The sequence below is a fragment of the Plecotus auritus genome (assembly GCF_963455305.1).
Source record: "Plecotus auritus genome assembly, chromosome: 9".
Classification (NCBI taxonomy): Eukaryota; Metazoa; Chordata; class Mammalia; order Chiroptera; family Vespertilionidae; genus Plecotus; species Plecotus auritus.
Window position 1 is genome coordinate 24813188 of NC_137783.1, and position 18879 is coordinate 24832066.

The following is an 18879-nucleotide window of genomic DNA, read 5'->3' on the forward strand; positions in this document are numbered from 1 at the left end:
TTTTATGAAGTACCGTACTGTTCCTTCCCAGATGAAGTAGGAGAAATGAATCTGCTACAGGTTTCTCATAATAATGTTCAAGGGTGGGGGGTACCTAAGCATGTTCCGTAGCAGCTAATCAAAATCAAAATCTCTAAATGCAGCAAAATGTTAGCACTGTCAAATGGCCAAGTGTGCGAGAGGAATCTCTCTCTCCATGCCCTTCTACCAGTACATACAAAGCCCCAAATACACTGGCTGGAATTTTTAAATCGTAAATTAGATAGCAAATGCTTACGGGCCTTACAATGAGATAACATCAGGAGGCACGGTGCGTGGAATGGATCTGGCATTCTCACATAAAGCATTATCTTTGGTACAAGTACACACGGCAGGGCATTTTGGCTTCGCTGGTTTCTTCCCCTCAGTCAGCAAAAGCGCAGATAAGAGACATAGGAAATAAGCAATTCTTTTCAGGGGGATGCAGGCATTTCCCATCCTTTGGCTTCTCTCTGATTCCATGCAGTCGGAAAAATCTCCCCAAACATGAACAGGGCTTCTGGAATTCAGCTGGTGATTGTCTTGCTCTGAGATCAGGTCACATAGGAGTCCACCCTTCCCCTTTGCCTCTGTATCTCTGCTTTTCAAAACGGGGACCTGCAGCTGATTCGTGAGCTGCTCCTCGATCCAGCAATGCACTGCTCGGGGAAGAGACCTGTGAGGTGCTGCGAGATGGGAGGGATCCAACTGCCGGAGGAGAGAGCCGACTTGCATCACCAGGAAAACACTGAGCGCAGACCAGCCTTCGAAGGCAAAGTGAAGTGATGTAACAGAAAATAAACAGCTTTCTGCTTTCACCGGGAGGCCCTGTAATTGTTACCAAAAATAGGACGGCGTTATGTCTTATTAGTGAGTGGGTGGGCGCGTGGGTGGCAGCAGTCATCTTGCCTCGGAGCTCGGCAATCTCAGAAACCTCTGGGAATTTGCTTTTCGTGTGGCAAACAACCCAGTCAGAAAAACTGGCTTTGGACCCAGCCCTGGCTGGAAAAATGAAGTTAAATCAAACTCCCTCTCTCCGCAGCATTTGGCTAAAACCTTGGTCTGCCTTGCTGAATTCACCTGACTAATGCCACCGTTGAAAGACAGATAAGAACACACGGAGAATGTGACTTTCAGGGAATGAATGTGAGTAAGTACTTTTCTGACATTTATCAACTGTCATGAATTATTGGTTTTCATAGTCCACCCCCCCACCTCCAATGTGCAAGCCATTCCCTCCTCCCATGATGAGGGAGGGAAATAGAAGCATAGACTGGCTCTGTGCATAATCCACCTTTCTTGCTTCTGGAACTCCTTCTTCTTTAGCAGTAGCACCCAACGCCTCAGGAACTCTCTGCCAGCTGGATGCAGCCAACTTGGGCTTCTCAGGGCTCTGAAGAAGGCCTGGCTTAGCCCAGGGGGCAAAGACAGGGTGGGGAAAACGCCGGACCAAGAGCCGGAGACTTGCTCTGAGGTCCCAGTTCTGCCATGATCTAGCCTGTGTCTCTGGATCTATTCCCCTGTCGTCAAGTGGGGATGATATCGATGTTCTATAAATATTATGAACATTAAATAAAAATGGTAGGCTGGACTACTGTCATATTTGGGAAAGAGTATGCACCTTTGGAATGGAAATTCATTTAAAGGAGAAACAAATGAGATGCTGGCTTTGGGGCAGGGCGGTATAGTCCCAGAGCTTGGGAAGACTGTTAGGATGGAGAGAGGTAAGTAGACCCTGGCTCCTCTGACCATGCTGGCCCAGGGATGTCAACCCATGGTCTTTCTCTCTCAGCTTCTTAGATTGAAAGTAGTAAAAGCGTTGTTTGAGCAAATGTGTGATTAGGACATAAATTCATCCTACGTGGGAACCTAATGCATGGACAGTCTCCCCGTTTCCTCTCACAGCACGCCCCACAATGACTCCAGTCACTCTGTGAGCTCTGTGAGGAGAGAGCAATGGTTGGTAGTCGTGTTCATTCTTGTAGTTGACTACTGTCTGTTTGCCTGGAAGACAGGTGGCTCCATGTCTGTTTACCTGGAAGAAGGAAGAGACCCTGCTGTGAGTCAGTGCCTGGACAGTGTCGTCCATGCAGTGAGCCACCCATGTGCCCTCATGAGCAACCATAGAGTGAAAAGGCTCTTCTGGTCAGGATGTGCTCATCCAGGGAAACTTCAGATCGCACCTCAGAGTTATCGTAAAGGGATCTGACAACTCCCTGAAGAAGTAATGAGAGAGCAGAGTTCCAAGGTAGGGGGGATGGATGAGAGAGTTGGGGAGAACATTCCAGGTGGAGGGAACAGCACATGCAAAGGCCTGGCCGCCACCTGGCCAGGACCCTGGAGAACAGTGGGAGACCTCTGGAGTGCTTTAGGCAGGAAAGTGATATATCTGGTTTGTGCTTCGAAAGGACCAATAGATTATTATAATTAAGCCAGTTTTTAAAGGTTTATAAATATAATTTTTATAGAAAAGAAAAGGAAAACTCTGTCCAAGAGAAGTAATGATTTTAGAATGGATTCTACTCCTTCACTGTCAAGGATTCTCTGGAGGGAGGGAGTTATCATAGTGTTTTTAGAAACTGTGACCTATGGGCAAGCCCCACATGCAATAGTGAAAGTGTCATTTAAAAAGTTGGCAGAAAGTCAGTATTTTGTACATTGGATCCTGCATCAAGTACACAGTGAAAACGTGCTCTACAAAATAATTATGTGGTGAAAGTTTTATAGAGAGGATCATTTTTATTCAAACAATCACCTCCCCCCTTACTTATCTCACTTGTAAAGGATGTGTTTTGTAGCTATAAAATAAAGACTCTGAGAACTTGAAGGACCTTAGAATTCTCAGATGCAACCCCCATATGTTACAGATGGGTAAACTGAGGTACTAAGAGGTCGCACAGATTGTGAGTGACAGAGCCACCACTCTGCATGGGGTGACACTGGCAGACACTTGGTTAAACTGGTGGATATAGTCAATCAGGATAATTCACTCCCTATGTTCCACTTTCAGATGTGTCAAGTTATCAAGACTGCTTCATCAGCCCTTGGCTTTGTGCTCTGTGGACATAATCAAAGAAACGGTGAGTGGTCTTTCAAACTCTCTGACTTGGTTAAGCTGGGAGGGCAGATGAATGAGGGAAAGAAATCATACCCATACCTATTCACTGTGCAGCTGTATTTCTCTGGCGGTTCAGTTGGTCAGTTTAAGTGGAAAGGACCATGATGGGGAGGAGGGACATGGAGAAAGGGGCGGGGGAAAGAAGGATCCTAAGGACAAGTTACAATGGGCATTCTGAAAAGACAGTAACTTTTTCTTTTTCTATGGCATTTAAGCCCAGACTTGAATTCCCTATTCAGCTAAGATCGGGCAGAATTTTAACTGTAATGCAGAATGCTGATAGCCATTTAGGGAGGAGAAACCACTCCTGCCTCCAGAATTGGGTCTGAGGAGGGGACTACAGAGAGGAGGGCAGGTTGCTACACTAAAGCCCTGAGGGGTCTTGGGTGGGGTCTATTGCTGATGAAGCTTCCTTTCCTGACCAATCCTCTTCTAGAAGCCCTGGCCAGGTCCAGAGAGGCTGTGGGAAGTGGGAGGGTGGAAGCCTAGGGCAGTGGTCGGCAAACTGCGGCTTGCGAGCCACATGCGGCTCTTTGGCCCCTTGAGTGTGGCTCTCCCGAAAAATACCACGTGCGGGTGCACACGGACAGTGCGATTGAAACTTCGTGGCCCATGCGCAGAAGTCGGTTTTCGGCTCTCAAAAGAAATATCAATCGTTGTACTGTTGATATTTGGCTCTGCTGACTAATGAGTTTGCCGACCACTGGCCTAGGGGTTTCCCATTTGAAAGCCTTTGGATAAGGTTTGGCATCCCACCTGGAGCTTTGGGAGAGGGGCCTCGAAAGGAGGAAAGCAGACCTGGAAGGAGGCCCAGGGAGGCTGCAGGCCTTGGCCAAGGCCGCTCAGTGCCCAGTCCGAGCTGTAGAGGAGTGGCTGAGCGGGTCCAGGGCTGGCTCTTTGCTGCCAGCCATGAGCCATGGGCTAGCTACTTAACCTTTCCAGGCCACAGTTTTCTCCTGTGTAAAATGAGGATAAGACTAGTATGAGCCACACAGAATTTTTGAGGAAATGAATACAGTAATGTATCTAATGTGCTTAGCAAGGGGTCCGATACCCAGGAAAGATTCATTGTTGTCATCATGGTCGTCGTTGTCGTCGTCGTCGTCGTCATCATCATCATCATCATCATCGCAACAGGACTCGAATTCTGAACATGTGACTCCTGATACCTGGGAAGCAAAGCTCTCAAATAAAAATGGGTTTAGCTTAAATCTATGCTCACTCTAGAAAGCAGGCTCTTCTGGGCAGGATGACAGACTGTGGCCTTGCCAAGAATCTATTCACATGGAGGAACCAAGGAGTCTCCTGGGAAAGAAAGAACTTACCCGTTTGGATGAGAGTAGCAACATCCAAACTTAGTCCAAGGACAGGTCTGGAGCTGGAAAGGAGAAGGTGGTCTGAGTGCAGGGTAGAGATTGTGTTCTGCCCCCTGCCCTTGAACATGTGTAAGTTAGAGAAGGTAAGAGAGATCCACTTTGGGATCCTTGTAGTAAAAGGAGTTCTGTCCAGTTTGGTGTGCACTGTGGCATTGCCTTTGAGGACCAGGAGGAACTACTCACAGAGCTGTGGTACCGGAGATGCTATAGGATGTGAGACCAGCAGCATCCCTATCCAGGCCCTCAGCTTACACATCGCCAAAGTCACTGGATTTTCCACCAAAAGCAGCTCCTCCTTAGTGGCCGAGCAGCAGTGACAGCCCCACAGACATCAGAGGGACTGGGGAATGATCCCGTGAGGCAGCTGGAGCAGAAGAGAAGGAAAATGAAGGGTAGAGTGTGATGTTTGGGGGCACATGTGCAGTGTTTCCTAGGCATCCTCAGAAACTGGAAGGGGTCTCTGTGGAGGGTTGGGCGATTCCGCGAGAGCCAATGAGAGCAGAGAGTGAGAGAGAGAGAGAGAGGAACAGCCTGTGCTGTGATTCTGATCTCAGTTTTCCCCTCAGGCTGGTGTGGCCTAGGAAACACACTTTGTACAAGTAAACAAATCGTTATTATGAGACTTGAAAGATCCATCTTGGCCCTGCCTCCTTTTGCAAACACTCAGACATGCAAACGGGTGTCAGTTTAAGCAGCTTTCTTAATAGAGCAGGGTTTTTGAAGCTGCAAGTCAGACGCGTTAATGAGTTGCAAAATCAATCTAGGATAAGCAGATTGTATAAGCAGAATTTTAAAGAATGAAATAGTTTTGGCCCTGGCCGGGTAGCTCAGTTGGTTAAAGTGTTGTCCCTATATGCCAAGGTTGTAGGTTCAACCCCAGGTCAGGGCACATACAAGAAGCAACCTATGAATGCATAAATAAGTGGAACAATTGCTATTTCTCTCTCTCTCTCTCAAATCAAGAAATAAAAACACTTTAAAAAGAGTAACTATTGCCTTGTGAAACCTTTGTTTCCATTGTGTGAGTGTGTGTGCGTGCATGTGCGTGTGATGTAAAATATTTCTTACAATCAGTTTATGAAAAAAAAAAGGAAGAGAGGAAGGAAGGAAGGAGTGTGTCACTTAGGATGCGTTGGTAGAAAGTGACAGACATGGACCCTGCCAACCTAAACATAAAAGGGTCTTATTGCCTTGGTAATAGAATGACTGGCAGATCTCAGGGAAGGGCTGTCCAACCAGGATTCAGCAGTGAAGAAACTTGTGGGGGCTTGGGGATCTAGGTGGCAGGAATTAATGGGAAGTCTCTTCAGGTGAATCCTCTCCAGTCAGTTCTCATCCCTGTGTTCCTCTCCAGAGGAGAGAGCCCAATGGACTGAGCTGGGTCCAGTGCCCACCCATTTGCCATAGGGAGGCAGGGCACCTTGGTGGCAATCCCACCAAGAGAGCACACAATGAGAGAGGGGTGGCTCCTCAAAGGAAACTTTGGTGCTCCTACCAGAAGTAGAGAGGATGGACGCTGAACAGGCAAAACCCCAAGGGATACTCAGTATGGGACGTGTGCCAGGATCTGTTAGCTAATATCATTGACCTCTTCCCCAGCCTATCACCTCAAATCCAACCTCAGTATTTTAAGGAGAAATGACCCGAGGGCCATTTAGAAAAATAGATATTGATAATTTCGCATAGGACAACTAAACTCTTATGTCCTGACTGTGAATCAGGGCATTTTCCATTTTTATGGTCCAAGAGAATAGAACTTTGGCCAAAAGAGAAGTTGAGAAGGCAATAATAATGAAAGCTGACACTTACATAATGCATATTATGTGCCAGCTGCTGTTCTAAGCAATATACATATATTCATTTAATTCTCATAATAATCCCAAAGTCTAGATATGTGTATTATTATTTCCTCTCTATTTATAGAAAAGGAAACTTAGGCCTAGGAGGTTAGGTAGTTTGCCCAGGGTCCTGCAGCTAGTGAGGAGTGGCCATGGGATCTGACCCAGGCATTCTGACTCTTATGTCCATGGTATTAGCCACTACTGGACACTGCCTCTCCAAAAGGCTGTGTGGGATGTGGAGAATTGGGTGCCTCTTTGGATGCCCACAGTGCTTCACTGGCTAGGCACTGCTATTGAACTACAATTCCCAGAATGCAACTAGGTATCATCTTAACCCCTTCCTCACCAAAAGTTCCTCACTTTCTTGTATAAAAAATGTTTAGTGGCAAAATTTGGTCTCTCTAAAGGATGATTATGCAATTGAGGCATGAATGCAGGTGTAAGTGGGAGTAGATAGAGAAGATGGCAAGATTCCAGGTTAAAATATCTTCTGCATTTTTTAGTATTCAAAGGAAGACCTTGGGAATTACCATAGGAAAGATTGTTTTTAATTTAGAAATGCATACTGTGGGAAGATCAATAGGGGGTTTTAATGCACCCATTCTCAAACTTGGCTGCACTTTGGAATCACCTGAGGAATTTTTATTTTATTTTTTATTTTTTTTAAATATATTTTATTGATTTTTTACAGAGAGGAAAGGGAGAGGATAGATAGCTAGAAACATCGATGAGAGAGATACATCGATCAGCTGCCTCCTGCACACCCCCCACTGGGGATGTGCCCGCAACCAAGGTACATGCCCTTGACCGGAATTGAACCCGGGACCCTTCAGTCCGCAGGCCGACGCTCTATCCACTGAGCCAAACCGGTTCCGGCCACCTGAGGAATTTTTAAAATTCCTTGGATTGCATCCTTAGAGGTTCTAATTTATTTGGCCTGTAGTACTACCTAGACATTGAGACTTTTAAAAGTTACATGAGATTCTAAAGTAAAGTAAAATTTGAGAATCCTGTTTTTAAAGGAGGGGCATATTCAGGTTGGGTCATAAAAATTAATCAAATTGTGACTAGCTCAAGGAAACTTTTAAGAAAAAAGGGAGGGAGACATAACAGATTCTAACAGTGGTTTTGGCCCTGGCTTCACGTAAGGATCACCTGGGAAATATTTTTAAAAATACGGATACCTGGTTCTTACCCAAGACGGATTGAATTAAAATCTCTGAGGATGTATGCTAGTCCTGAAACAACCCCTGAACAGTGGTTCTCAGAGTGTGTAGCCAGAAAAGTAACATCAGCACCACCTGGGAACTTGTACACATTCTTGGGCCCAACTCAGACAAATGGAAACACAAACTCATTAGCAGGAGTAGGGGGCGGGATGGGGGGGAAGGTGTGTGCAGCAGTCTGTGTTTTTACAAGGCTTCCAGATAATTCTGATGTACTCTTAAGTTTTCAGAACCACTGACCTGGGATATAGGCTCTGGTTTTCAAAGGGAACTCTTGGACTAGGTCAGTGGTCGGCAAACTCATTAGTCAGCAGAGCCAAATATCAGCAGTACAACGATTGAAATTTCTTTTGAGAGCCAAATTTTTTAAACTTAAACTTCTTCTAACGCCACTTCTTCAAAATAGACTCGCCCAGGCCGTGGTATTTTGTGGAAGAGCCACCTTTAAGGGGCCAAAGAGCCGCATGTGGCTTGCAGTTTGCCGACCACGGGACTAGGTGATCTGAAAGGATCCTATACATGTAGACTGCCCCTGCCAGGAATCCTATTGGATAGTACATTACTAGAAAGCAAGGAGAATGTTGAGCATGTTCTTGCATATCCACAAGTAAGTAGCTATTTGGGTGTTGTGAGTTCTGAGAACATTGGGCTTAGTTGCCTCTTGCTTCATGTTGCACCATATGCCTGAAGCTGGTGAGTGGATAAACATTACTAGTGGCTATTCCTGGATGATCAAGAAACCTTGCAAAGACAGAATGAATGATTATTTAGTGAGGAGAGTATTAAAGAAGACCCTGGGGCAGGGTAAGGAGGAGAATGAGGACTTCTCATCGTTTTGGTCTTAGGATTCCCATCAGGTGCTGTGGGCATCAACTTAGAACACTACTGCCCTCCTAGGAGGTGTTTGCCTGAGGGCATTACTGCTGTTACCCTGGCTGCAATTATTGGACTGAAGATGCTGACATCCTGAAACTCTTAGGACCTCTACACATAACAAAGAATTGTCCTGTCCCAAATGCTCTTAGCATTCCCACCGAGAGGGAAAAAAAGAAGTTCCCATAGTGGGGAACATAAAAATCTCCTTTGTGCATTTTTCTGAACAGTAATCAATAATCCATTAACTCAGGAAAGCTGAATGATCTTCATAGAGAATCCAAAACAAACCGACAGCTGTCCTCTGGCAAGAACTGTGGAGAGGTTGTGTGGCCATGGGCAAGGCGTTTTATTTCCTTAGGCCTCAGTTTCTCCATCTTTATAGTACTCACATTCTATAACTTTTGGATTTCTCTTCTCAGAAAGGAGAAATATCTTGTAAAAATCAAAGCTTGGAGAAACTTTGTTTTTTCCCTTTTGTGTATGGTAGACACATATACTGCAGTTAAGCAAAATGGATATGATAAAGTATAAATCAAAATATACAGAAGCAAATGATCCCAAAATATTTTTAATAAAGTATGATTTTAGCTATTTAGCATTTTCTCTGGAAATGTGTTTGAGTTTTTCAGAACCAAACACTAAAAATGCAGGCAAGGCCATGGTAGGCCATTCTTCCTACTGGAATAGCAAAAAAAAAAAAAAAAAAAAAAAAAAAAGCTGTTAGGGAATAAAACAAACATAATTCTACGTCATGGGAAAGGTGAACATAATTGAGCCAGAAGTGTAATTTGGGGTGATTTTGTTGCCCTAGCGTGGGATTTGTTTATTGGACTATAAAGTTGAAAAAATGATTTTTCTCCTTTCTTCTTCTACTTTGTGCCTGAATCACTCCCAAGATAGTTATTAGCAGTCATGTTTTCTTAAAACAGACACTCCTTCATCCTTTCAAGGAGACCATTAACTGCTTTTTGTTTGTTTTGGTTTAAGATTCTGAAATTAAAAGGAGAAACATGCTTTGGAAAATTGAACTTCAAGATGTTGGATTTCAGGCTTTTGCTTTGGTCTTATCCCTTTAGAAAGGCTCTGTTATGTTTTGTCTGGCTTTATACTGTCATTCTGGTGGAACTCAGAGCTTTCCATTGTTGCCTGTGACTTGTGGCCTGTATTACACCCATTAGTTTCGGTTGGAATGATGACCCAAGAAGGTTGGAATTTGACCCAAGAAAATGGCAAGGGGATGACAGAACTGGTGATGACCATAGGATTAGTGACCACAGGATAGGCATCAACAGCAGAGAAGCATCAAGCTTCTGCACCAGCCCCCTTCCAGGCCCCACATTTGGCACTGCCCCTGCTGCCCCCAGCAGTGGAGGGAGGAAGTGACTGTAGGATGAACATCAACAGGAGGAAACAATACTTTCTGGGTTTCCAGCAGGACAGATACTCAGTTGATCATCTTACCTGCCTTGCAAGTGAGGCAATAGCATCCTCACTCTACAGTGAGGAAACAGAAGCTCACAGAGATTAAATGACTTCCCCAAGACTATTTAGTTTCAAACTAACGTCTGTCTCTTTCCAAAATGTTTATCATGTGATTCCTTACTTTTGATATATATGAAATGATGGTTAGTTCTTGAGGCCTTGTCCATGTGAAGCAAGTATTGTGTAAAATGTCTGTACAGTGTCGTTTGTTAATATGAGGCATGGAAACCACTGAGGCTGGCCTAGTCCTAGCTCCGGAGGCTCTCTGGGGATACCTGGGAGACCGCTTGGGCCATCCCAACCCAGTGGAATGCAATCTAGTGAGGAGGTTACAACTCATTATCTGACTGCCATTTACCAATTCAGTGACCTTGGGCAAGATTTTACACTCTCATCCTCAGTTTCCTCATCTGTAGAATGGAGATAATTATTAGTACTCACATCACAGATGGCTATAAAAAAGAAATGAGGTAATGGAAGAAAATGCCTATCACATAGCAAGCTACTATTATTTTGATCTATCTCCCACTATTCAAAGTACCCTTATTAGAGCCCCCCTCCTGTGGTTGTCAGAGTGACGGAGGAAGGAGGGATGAGAGGAGAAACCAGGCCAAAGTGTTGCGGGGGGGGGTGGGGTGTGTGTGGAGAGAACAGACTAGCATGACTGCGTGCCTGACATAGGCTATACCCTTCAACCGCAGTTGGGTAAGTTATGGGAAGGTGACTAGAAAATTTTATGTTAAAAAGATTTGTAAGTTAGTAAGGCTTGTTATGCAAATAAGAGTCCTCTCAGGTGATAAAAGTTATATTGGAGAGGAACACATGTTTACAAATGGAGCTTATGTTACCTTTACAAAGGGAAACATATCCTGCTTCTGGACAGGAAAGGAGAGGGCAGAGAGCTAATTGCTTTCAGCTCACAGCAATCCTAAAAATAGTGGCATCCTTTGGGGTGACATACTCTGATCCCCTTCACCGGGCCTTGCTTGGGTATTAAACATTGTGCTAAGAACCTTCATATCTATTATGTTATATCATTTGTTTCTCTTAACTCAGTGAGGTAGGTATTAGCCCATTTTTTCAGGTAAGGAAACTGAGGCTACAGAGGTGAAATAGGTCATAAACCTAACCAATGGCAGAGGTAGGATTTGAACCCAGGAAAATGAAAAATTAATTGATCATTTCTGAGTAAGGGCATTTTTTTTTTCAGAAGTGGAGGTGAGAGACACTATTTTTCCTAAAAAGGGACCTTTAGGGAGAATCAAGAAAGGGACCCTTAGTAGTTGTAAATCAATCCTCCAGCACCTGGCAGTGCTGGCCACAGGAGGAGCTCAATAAATATGAATTGAGTAAGCAGTAAGAGAGGGCGTGAAGAAGGGAGTGAGGGAATGCATGAAGCCCCTCAGATGGTCTCTCCCAATTCATCAGGACCCTTCCAATCCCAGTCACAGGCCAGCTGCCTGTGTCCTCCTCTCTTGCATCTTGCAGCTCCCAGGAATTTGAGGGGTTGGGTGATTGTTTTCCCCCACTTTCTCTGGTCTTTGAAATCCTAGGTCTCAGCACTGGCTGCTCCTGTGATTCAGTCTCCTTGGCTTCTTTAGATGCTGCTGCCCAGAAGACACACCCATAGCACCTTTCATCTCAAGGGACAGAAGATTACAATAAATAGCAAATGTAAGAACATTATAGAGGTGGTGGAAACTTCCCAAGTTCCACAAGTGGAGGAGCTTGGGATGTTTCCACAACCTGACTCCATATATCATGGTCTCCCCAGAGTCAGACGACAGCCTTGCCACTTGGTACAGAGGTGATCTTGGGCAGTTATTTAACTTCCCAGACCACATCTGCAAAATGCACCTATCTCTTCAGGGTGGGGTGAGCATTCAAGAAGGTTGTGTATTTGAAAGTCTTAGCACAGAATAAATGCTAAATATGTTGAAGTCCTACTCTCCAATATAACTATTATTGGAGATTGGACCTTTGAGGAGGTAATTAAGGTTAAAGGAGGTCATAAGGGTGGGGCCTTAATCCAATAGAACTAGTGTCCATATAAAAAAAGGAAGAGACATTAGGGGTATACCCACATGGAAAAGGCAATGTGAGGACACAGTGATCAGGCAGCCATCTACAAGTTAAGGAGAGAAGCCTCAGCAGAAACCAAACCAAACTTCGATCTCAGACTTCCAGCTTCCAGAATTTTAAGAGAATAAATTTCTGTTGTTTAAGCCACACCAGTCTGGGGCATTTTATTATGGCAGTCCTAGCAGACTAATATAAAGTTAACTCCACTTCTTTTCTTATTGTTTGAACAAACTCACACATTCAAAGACAACTCAGAATTTGAACTACAAAACTTTTGACTTGCCTCAACCCAACTGGAGTCACTGGGACTCAAAACTTGGAAAGAAGGCAAAGGGAGTTTAGCGTGTCTTCTCAGTGTCATAGTGGAACACTGTTTACAGGCGTGCCCAAGGATTAACAATGAGCTGGGCTGAGTAGTGAACCTTTGCTTGAATTTCTGCTTACCATTGGTCAAAGGCCAATTTTAAAGTTACTTCTGCACTAGTAGACTTGTGTCCAGTAGAGAAGTATATGAATTCTGAAAGGTAAAATATGTAATTCTCAAGTTATGGTTCTATTGCCTGCAGGGCATTAGCCAATTTTATATCTAATTCAACTGTCTTCTTCTTAGATTCTTTCTCCAATGCCTATATGATTCCAGTTCTAATTATCTTTAGAACCAGCTTCCCCTTCCATCACTAATGAGTTGAATAAATCTCTGACATGTGTTCATACAAATATAGAATGAATACATGTCAGATATTTATGTTTTTGACTTTTGAAAACTATACTTTAGCAAGTATGAGGAATTCTAATATTTCTAGAATATAAAGATCACACTTTAAGGTGACATAAGGCCTTTTGGATTGAGGTTTGTTTTTTTTTTAATTTCTAGATATCTGTATTAGTAGCTTTAAAGTGCCAATGTTTAGGACTCACAATATTTATTAGCTACAGAAGGATTTGATTCCTTCCAGAGACAGAGCAAACTTAAAGTAGATTGTAAAGGAGTTTCCTTTATCCTTTATTCTACTCTTTCTTTCCTTCCCAGCTTGCCACATACTGACAGGGCTCTTTAGCATGGCTCTGTTATTCTATCTCCTTATCTCAGGTGGTAAGAAATGATCTGGTAGGACATAGGGTATGGATGACAGCAAGGGGTTCCTCCAAGGCTATTTGCATTGAAATAATGGCAGATGTTTTAACCTAGTGGCTTTCAGATTGTATTTCTAAGGCTTTACATCTACTTCCCCTAACTTTCCTTCTCCTTGCCTCTCTTCCTATAAATACAGTTCAGCCAGAATGACTCCTCTTATACACTAAGATTCAGGTAAGATTTAATGTGAATGATCAATTAATTAGAGGTTCATTTAACCCAAAGAAATAAAGCCTTAATAATGGCAGAAGCGATTGTGGTGTAGAGGGGAAAACCCTTAAGCCAGGACACGTAAAGAGTCCTTGCTCTGCCATTTACCAGCTGTGTGATCTTGTGCAAATCATTTGATTTTGTGGAGCCTTAAGGTCCATACTTTACAACCCTATCTTGCAGGTGAATTGGGATAATTAAGAGAAGTTATGTAAAGTGACCTGTAATTGTGGAAGGGTTGCTATGAACAACCTATCAGGCATTGCCAACATGCAATGAAGGAAATTATGGGGACCTAGAACTCCTAAATTATGCTGATGAAGTAGCCAGCTAGTCACATGGCTCTTGATTTTAACCTTATTGTATGAGGACTTGCTCCATCATTACCTTAAATTCCTTTTGCCACCCATCTGCTTCTAATTAAAATTTGGAAGTTTCATGAAAATTCTGCAGAAACAGTTTTTACGAAAATGTCTCCAGTGGAGCAGATTGTGCTGCTCATCCAAGTCAGTTCTCAAACTAATTTAACTCTCAGCCCCATAGCCTTCGTAGGGAAAAGCAGGGAAAGCAGAAATGGAGCTGTGACAAGCAGTGCCAACTGGACTGCCTCATGCTTGTGACTCATTTCAGAACCATTATCATGTCAATAGAAGCATCTCCCCGTCCCCATATTTTTTTGTAAGGAAATGCTATTAGGAAAGCAAGGTCCAGAGGTACATCACATTAAACTGTGATCAGATTTAAAGACAAAGCAGGGTTAGACACCCAGAGATGCCACGGTCACTGGAAAAAAGGGGAAGAAATAGCATTGGGAAAATGGGAAGGGAAAAGTCTACATACCTAAAGCAGGGCAGATATCACATGATAAAATAGCTATTACGTACTAAACATTTACTAGTTTCCTAACACTGTGCTTATAAATCAATTATCGTGTTTGATCCTTACCATTGCTGTATTAGTCAGGGTAAGCTAACTGCCATAACAAACAATCCCCAAATATTAGTGACTTGATATAGGAAAGGCTGATTGCTTGCTTGTGCCTCACCCTTCCCAGGACCTTGGAGTCCTCCATTGACTCTGCATCCTGCCAATGGATGAGGGGAGAGTGAGAGAGCACTTAGGTAGGATCCCATGGGAGGTTTCTTAAGGTCTAAGCCAGGATGTGGAATGCACCACTTCTGCCAATATTCCACTGGCCAGAACTCAGTCACATGCCCCTACCTAACTGCAAGGGAGTCTGGGAAATGTCCAGGAGATATATGACCAAGAGGAAAAGGAAACAGAGTTTAGTGAACACATTGTTTCTGCCATAACAGCTCATCATCATCTTTATTTTACAGAGGAAACAGAGTCTTGGACAGGGGAAGTAACTTGCCAAGTAGCACATAGCAAGTAAGTGGTAGAACTGGGGTATGTTCTCGGGAACAAGGCAGAGGGGTCACTGCCCTCAAGAACTTCTTGTCTGTACCCGAATGTTCTTGCTCCACGATCCCTCTTTTGCTGGTGTCATCTGGGGAATTCGAAAGCAGCTTTAACGTTGCCCCAGGAGAACAGAGTGGCAGTCATCAGTATGGGAAGAGAGCAATCGCTTCTCTGACATCAGCAGATTGAAGGATGGATGTCTTTGTTTCACATCTGTTTTCTCCCCATGAGAAGCAGTTGGCTTCACTGATTATGTCCTATTGAGCGTGACCTTTCTGTTTTTCTCTCTTGGAAATGTGTAATTTAATGTGAAGCATCTATTGATGGACTGCAAGCAGGAAGAATTCTCAGGACAATGTGTGTGATTTTCCCCTTGAAATAAATTCATATTTATTAAGTGTCTTTTATGTACAAGGCATGGAGCAAGGTGCTTCACATACATTATCTCATTTAGTCTCATTTAAGCCACCCAATTGCTTCTAATGTAAGAGGCATCATTAGCCAGCTTTTACAGATAAGACAAAAGGGGAAAGAGGAAATGATAGCTCAGGGCGCAGAAAAATGCTAATTCACTTCCGAGGGACAAATATGCTTACTCTCTGGTTTCTAGTGGGTGGATTTCGATGAACCATTTTAACATTCATACCTGCTTCACATTTGCATAACCCTTTCAACTTTTCAACTCACTGTCAGCTCTTTCATACCTCATCGGATGCTCAGGCTAGTCCTATGCTGGTAACAGTCTAGAACTATCTGATGACGTCTTTTTTCAATCCTAAACTCTGCAGAGAGACTTGCCTTTATTACCTAGCTAAGGTCCAGGATGAAGCCAACAGAAATCTTGACCAAATCCAGAAAATCTAATCCACATCTTCACCTGCAGGGTCTCCTTGGGGTGGTGTAATCTGTTGCTTAGTACAAGCAGCACACATACATCAGTACTCTCATATCAGAGCTGATTGCTAGGACTGCATTTGCCCCCAACATTCTCTAAAACTCTAGATTCTAGACGTGCCTTTACTGCCCTGTCCTTGTCGGGGTCTTCATGCCACTCTGTTTGCCCCAGTTAAGGATAGCCAAAGAAAAAAGGAAGGAAAGAGCAGGTTTGCGTGTTTGTGCAATTAGATGCATTTATCCTAAACAAACAAACAAACAAACAAACAAACAAAAAACCCTCCACTGAAACCAGCACGAATGAAGCAGGGTTGGGGGGGGGGGGTGGCAGATGAAGCATGAAGCAGGTGCTTACTTAATTGCTACAGCTGGTGCCAAGGATTTGGCATAATTTTTCTCCTCACTTTTAATTATTGGCACCGGTGCTCATTTCACTTTTTAGTTGAAGCCTCTGAGGAAAGTCCAGGAAGCTGCTCTGTCCCTCTTACTTTTCCAGAAAAGCACGTCGGCAGACTCTTACAAATATTGTCAGTAAATCCCATTCTGAGGGTGAGTGTGTTTGTGTGTGTGCGCTCGAGCTACTTAAAACAACTCGTTGATTATAGAAAGGGAAATTGGCTTACATGAAATTTGACCTTTTGTTTGATTCTGCCAAAATTGCCCTGGGTTGAATTTTTAACTTCTTTCAAAAGACTGGATTCAACTGTTCAGACTCATCTGAGTGACTTGGATTTCAGTTGGATGTCTGAGCCCACCACTTCCCAAGGCATCTCCCTTTAAAACGCAGGTTGTTACCGTTTCTGGTGGCTGCGGCGCACTCATTTTGCTATTTGACTTTTCTCCTTTAAGTGGCGAAGGGAAAAGTTGGGAAAATGTAGGATACAATTTATTTTATGCACTGTCATTCCAAAAATGTTTATGAAGAGCACACACTGTGCCAAAACCTTATGAAGAACAAAACAATGTGCCAAGAACAACACAAAGAGCCAGGAGGCGTGCGAAGATAAATAAGACAAGGTCCTTTGCTTACAGCTGGTTGGGTCTTGAAAGGGAAGTGCAAGGAATAACATAAACAGTTTTGAGAGAAGGAACAGTAATACACCGAAGAAACGCATGTGTGGACCAATCCCTTCTGATGGCACGTCCAACATAAAGGAAAAAGTGCCTCACTTCCCCCCTTCTTGAAGTAATGTGATTTAGGGGATGCTATTCAATTTCTGTATTTAAGGTGAAATTTAAATTTCTATGCATTTGCCATACTTTATCTCCTTCGTTTGAATCTAATCTCTCTCTCTGTGTGTGTATTTAGTACAGTTTTAAACTGAAATTAAAAAAAAAAAATCAGAACTTTATTTCAGGCTGCATTTAAGGAAGGGGGAAGGAGAGAAAGGTTGTAGTCCAGAGAGGGCATGAGCACACCTGGGTTCTGATCTTGTTTTCACCCTCATGGGTCCCAGAGGGCTTAGCTTGGGTGACTCCCAAGACTTCTTTCAGCGCTAATGGTCTGAATGGAATGTCTCCCATCTTGTGCTGAACAAATCCAGGGGCTGTCCCCTAGGAGCAAAGGGAACAGGAAGCTTGAGGGAGTGTCAGAGGGGCCAGAAATGGGAAAGAACAGTGGTATTGGGGTGACATACTCTTGGGCTCCTCTATTTCTCAGCTTCCTAGTTAAAGACCACCTCATTTGTAGGAAAAGCATTAAGTTCAGAGCCACTCAAGTTTATAGTGGGTCTGATTCCTTTTATCTCCCAGTGGGTATAGCACTGGCTGAAAAATATAAACCATGGCATGGCCTGGCAAAGAAATACCTAAAAGAACTGCAAGCTGGCTATATTTTGAGCTGCATTGCATCCACAAATAAGCCGGAAGGTAAATGAAGTGAATTCTAAGGAACAGACTGAAGGAAATTGGAAAAAGTGTGGAGTGAGAATGAGGAATGCCATTTCTCTCCATGGTTCTTTCCTGTCTAATTTCACAGCCAGCAATCTGGTCCAGGTCCTAATTAACCACATGGCCATTGGTTGCTGCTGGTCCCCAAAGGTCCCCTCCCTTCAGACTCTGCCTTTCCGGTACACACACCATTGTCCTTCCACAAACACTCCACTCACCATACTGCTCCCCTAGGCAGTGACTTATCATAAGGTCCTATTACCTGTCACATCTCATCTGAACTCTTTAGTCCGGGGCTTGGGATCTTTTATCCAGAAAGCCTGGTATTAAAAACAAGAGATTTAGCCCTGGCCAAGTAGCTCAGATTTGTTGTCCCTATATGCCAAGGTTGCAGGTTCGATCTCCAGTCAAAGCATATACAAGAAGCAACCAATGAATTCATAAATAAGTGGAACAACAAATAAATGTATTTCAATTTAGTTTTTAAATATGGAAACTATCATTATGTACAGAGGACTAGACAGTGTACTGAAAATTCACAGAATGAATACAAATATTATCAAGTTTACAATAAATACAAATAACATATAATTTTTAAAAACCCACACAAAACAGACCAGGAGATCTAGCTTTAACCTTGATCTTTGCAGCTGTGTGGCTTTGGGCCAGCTGTTAAACTTCCCTTGCCTTCATATTCCTTGTCTAAATGACTGGGGGCTGAGGTCTCAACTGTAAATGATCTCCTAGAACTGCTGATCCAGTGTGACTGCCCTGGTCTCACATTTCTCGGGAGTGCCCAGATTTAAATATGCTGGCCCACACTTTCAATAGCATCTAGAAACTTGGCAGACCTTGAGTCCCAAGTTTTAGTTTTTAAATGTCATCCCCTAGCTTCCCAAGGCCATCTCTTGTTATTCTCTATAGCATTCCTTTGCTCTGGACAAATCAGTGGCCTCCGGCTCTGAACAAACCTAACTGCTTCCATCTTATCTGCTCTGGCTCTGAGCCAGTGCCCCTGATGGAAAGCAGCTCCCGGTCCCCTATACCACCCCACGGCTGTCAGCTCCCCGATTAAAGCCCTTTTTATCCAGAAGACCTCACTGACTAACTATACCTAACAACAGGCTTTCCTTCCATGGTGACAAGTTCAATAGCCATGTCCTTGGCCCCAGTGGCCTTTGACAATCTATTGAGAAATTCCAATCATTCCTCCAAGAGAACTTTTTTAGGTAAACATAATTTACCTACGCACACTACCTAGGAAGCCCCCTACTCCTCCATTCAGCATTGTATAACAGATGTTTTCTTT

At 43.5% G+C, this 18879-nt stretch overlaps 2 protein-coding genes across 5 annotated transcripts in view; one reads left to right on the forward strand and one right to left on the reverse strand.

The window, feature by feature from the left end:
• The window catches only part of LGI1 (leucine rich glioma inactivated 1), a gene marked incomplete at its 5' end in the record, with an annotated part of 40870 nt that extends 40117 nt beyond the window's left edge, over positions 1 to 753 (reverse strand). Inside the window, one exon of one of the 2 annotated variants that reach the window (XM_080687607.1) lies at positions 287 to 753. In XM_080687607.1, coding sequence (XP_080543733.1) covers positions 287 to 753 — 467 coding nt within the window. The remainder of the gene's footprint in view (positions 1 to 286) is intronic. The other variant, XM_080687606.1, reaches the window with a different exon arrangement.
• LOC308257602 (protein FRA10AC1) overlaps positions 690 to 18879 on the forward strand; it is an 80480-nt gene continuing 62290 nt past the window's right edge. The window contains exons 1-3 of one of the 3 annotated variants that reach the window (XM_080687612.1): positions 690 to 1168; positions 2030 to 2266; positions 3029 to 3098. The gene's annotated coding sequence lies outside the window, so the exon portion shown is untranslated. Of the gene's footprint in view, positions 1169 to 1710; positions 1743 to 2029; positions 2267 to 3028; positions 3099 to 18879 lie in introns of those variants that run through there. The other 2 variants (XM_080687613.1, XM_080687611.1) reach the window with 2 other exon arrangements.